Consider the following 3,446-nt stretch of genomic DNA (forward strand, 5'->3'; position numbering starts at 1 on the left):
AATCAATTAAAAAAAAAAAAAACTAACAATATGCACATGTAGAAAATTAAAAAATCTATAAGTGCAATTTTTTAAAATATTTTTTTTTTTTAAATTTATTATGTTAAATAAATTTCAAAAATTATGACACGTCGGCTTATTTCAGTATCATTAAATTTTCTATCTATTTATTTAAATTTCTGACAGGTCACCAACATGTCCAACTTTCCGATGACACGACAGCTTTCAAATGTTAATTTTTCCGAGTACTTATACACTAGCACTATCACTCCCTACAAAACGATTTTTTGTCTCTCATAAAAAAAAAACTAAATTTCACTGCTTCCGCCATTTTGAATTCCACGACACTTAAAATACCAGACGTCCAAAAAATTTTAATTTTCTCAAACGAATCACAAATTAAAAAAAAATATGTAAAAATATGTGCACAAAGACTTTCGTATATATTTAGAAAAAAATTTTCTAACATTCAATTCCTTGATTCAAAAATTTAAAAAATGGCGTCTGCGTTCCTCATTAATTTAACCCGTCACAGAACGCTTCGAATTAATATTAATTTATCAGACGTCTGCTATTTTCAAAACCAAATTTTTTTTATTCATTCAAATTATTTTATAATTTCACGACACTGCAAACTAACCAAAAAATTTTTCACTCACTCACAATAACTTTTATCACAATTATTCCCCGAAATTAATTAAAAACTTGATATATTTATCAATAATAATTAACCCTCATAATAATTAACAATTAACAATAATTACTATCATTTGTTTTACCAAAAAGAACCCGAGCCACCGACAGAAGAAACTCCTCAGAACAAATCGACACTCCGAGACCGCGAACTCAATTGAGCTCTCGTGCGCCTGCGTCGCTTCAAATCTTATCCTCGAAGTTGATTCGCTGAAAGTTTTAATTTCTCTGCTCTCTGATTGGCTGTCACGTGTACTGACGCTCATAGCGATTGGCAAATTCAAATTTTTCGCGGCAGCTGATTGGTCCGTAATTATAAGTGCGCATGAGTGTGAATATAGCGAGACAAAATTTAAATTACAAATAAACGAATTCAAAATTTAAAAATACGAAAATTAAAAAAATTCACATACTCATTTTCAAATTCTACAAATGCGCATTTTTAAATTTTATTAGATTTATATTTAATTCATTACTTAAAAATTTTTTAAATTTACCATTAGCTACATTCACTCTCATCAAAGGCGCCATCTGGGAAATAAATTCTAGAGACTTTCGAATCAGCTGATAGTCTGAGATATTTTTTCTGTTTGTTTTAATGTTGCTTTGATCGGGCTATAAAATTACCCAAGAGCAAAGAAAGTAAACGAGAACGAGAATGAGAGTGAGTAAGTGAGAATGATCCTCACGACAGTCAGCATCATAATAATTCTCACAGAAATTCAGTCCTTTTATGGGTATTCAGGTCGAGGAAGGTGAGAAAACGGTCAATTGAAATAAAAACTTAGTAATCAGTAGTCCGTAGTCATGGTGCGAGTGATCAAACAGGAGACTTACGACGAAGTCGTCAAAGAAAATATCCAGGAATTATCAATGTCTCCTGAAGAAGCTATTGAAGATGCCATCAAACAATTTGAAGCTCAAGTAAGTTCATAAATAATTTAATAAATTAATAAATTTTTATTATCATCAATAACAAAATATAATTTACCAGGGTATAGATCTCTCGAATATAATAAAAGACTTGGCGCTCAATGACAATTCGAATGTGATAAAAACTTGCCTAGAAAAACTATCATCTGCCTCTGAAGAAAAAACCTACAAAGACGTAACACGTGTTCTAGAAACTCTCAAGACTGAATTAGATAAAGACATTGCCCATCGCGTTTTTGCAGGCAAAGAAAACGCTTACTCTATTTTACTTGCCTTGACAAAAGACACCAAGGATGACGTCAGTATCCTCAAACCAGCTTTGAAAGCCATGACTTCATTGATGACTGGTAACCCGGATTTGCTGGATTCCGATGGAATAGACCTTCAGATGCAGTAAGTTTTTTTTTTTCTTACATATCTTAGTATTTATACATAAAGTAAGCCAATGAAAATGATTTTAAATCTGTCTCAAGGATTTTGGATACTCAGACTGATGTTTCCTGTATTCAAAATCTCTTAAGATGGATCAAAGAGTGCTGCATTAAGCATGAAATGAACAGACAGCGACTTGTCGAGGCTCAAATAATCGATAGACTTATTCGTCTCTTAAAAAAAGACGACAAGACAAGCTCTGAGTTACGAGATATATGTAATGTCATTCGTGCGCTGGTTCTTGATGATGATCTTAGACTAGAATTTGGAAAAGCTCATGAGCATGCCAGTCTACTAGCTCGAGCATCCATTGGTATCTTGACGAATTTACTGTCAGGTTTGTTGAGTTTTTAAATTATTTAGCAGAAAGTTTAGAATGTACATGTAGATTTAATTAAATATTTAATAATTAAACAGAATTTAAAGACGACGAAGCAGTGGTAGGTGACTTGATGGCAACGCTGGCAAGTCTAGTCGTGAGAAATGAATTTTGTCAGGAGGTTGAGGATGCCGGTGGTCTTACTTTCATTTTAGACGTTATGATAAACCACGCGGACACTGAGAAACTCAATGGACAGGCGCTTAAATTGCTGAGCGCACTTGCTGGTAACGACAACGTTAAGAGCCACATCGTGACCTGCGGCAGTTGTCCGCTAATCGTGTCCGCGATCAGCAGGTTCAAGAGTTCAGAGAGTGTCGTTGCTGCAGGTTTCTCATGCATATCAGCCCTGACTCTCCGTAGTTCCTCTAACGCTGGAGTTTTTTATGACTGCGGTGCACCTGTCGTGATACTAGACGCGATGAAACAGTTTCCCAAGAGCCAAAAAACTCTGAGACATGCTTGTCGATCTATTAGGAACATGGCTGTGAAAAATAGAGCAGAGTCCCGAGAGTTTCTGGCCTACGGTGTCGAGTCTCTCCTCACCGAAGCTATAAAACTCCACGGGTCTGCCGTTGAGGCAGAAGCCAAAGCTGCGCTCAGAGACCTGGGGCTCAAAGTTGATCTTAAAGAACAGTGGACAGGTAAAGGTATTTCTATGAAAAACTAATATATGATATGATATGCTCAGATTTTACTGTTCATTTAAAATGCTTTTAATGTCTTTTACAATTTAAAAATATAAGCTGATTAATTTTGTGCAATTAATTTTTTTTAAAGCTTAAAATTTTTATACTTAGATATGAAAAATATTTTTAAAATTATTAAAGGCTCAATTGCAAAGACAAAAAAATTAAAAGCTATAAAATTAAAGGCTTTATTATATAAATTTATAAATAAAATAACGTTTGAAATAACAATTAATTAGGATAATAAATAAAAATAAATAATTAACATGCAAAATGATGTTTTTTATTGAGTTATCGTTTCTATTTGTACGAAAATTTCG

At 33.4% G+C, this 3,446-nt stretch overlaps 1 protein-coding gene across 3 annotated transcripts; it reads left to right on the top strand.

Moving 5' to 3' along the window:
• Positions 1 to 1,268: 1,268 nt before the first annotated feature.
• LOC103576210 (armadillo repeat-containing protein 6 homolog) lies at positions 1,269 to 3,272 on the top strand. 3 transcript variants are annotated; one of them, XM_008556345.3, is made up of 5 exons: positions 1,269 to 1,361; positions 1,439 to 1,617; positions 1,688 to 2,019; positions 2,100 to 2,395; positions 2,476 to 3,272. In XM_008556345.3, the coding sequence occupies exons 2-5, from the start codon at positions 1,501 to 1,503 to the stop codon at positions 3,105 to 3,107; spliced, it is 1,377 nt and encodes a 458-aa protein (XP_008554567.1). In that variant the 5' UTR covers positions 1,269 to 1,361; positions 1,439 to 1,500; the 3' UTR covers positions 3,108 to 3,272. The 3 variants fall into 3 exon arrangements, with proteins under 3 accessions (XP_008554567.1, XP_008554566.1, XP_053593434.1); XM_008556344.3 differs by having other exon boundaries at positions 1,269 to 1,357; XM_053737459.1 differs by having other exon boundaries at positions 1,269 to 1,617.
• The last annotated feature ends 174 nt before the right edge of the window (positions 3,273 to 3,446 follow it).

Source organism: Microplitis demolitor, chromosome 3 (genome assembly GCF_026212275.2).
Source record: "Microplitis demolitor isolate Queensland-Clemson2020A chromosome 3, iyMicDemo2.1a, whole genome shotgun sequence".
In the NCBI taxonomy this organism is placed as follows: Eukaryota; Metazoa; Arthropoda; class Insecta; order Hymenoptera; family Braconidae; genus Microplitis; species Microplitis demolitor.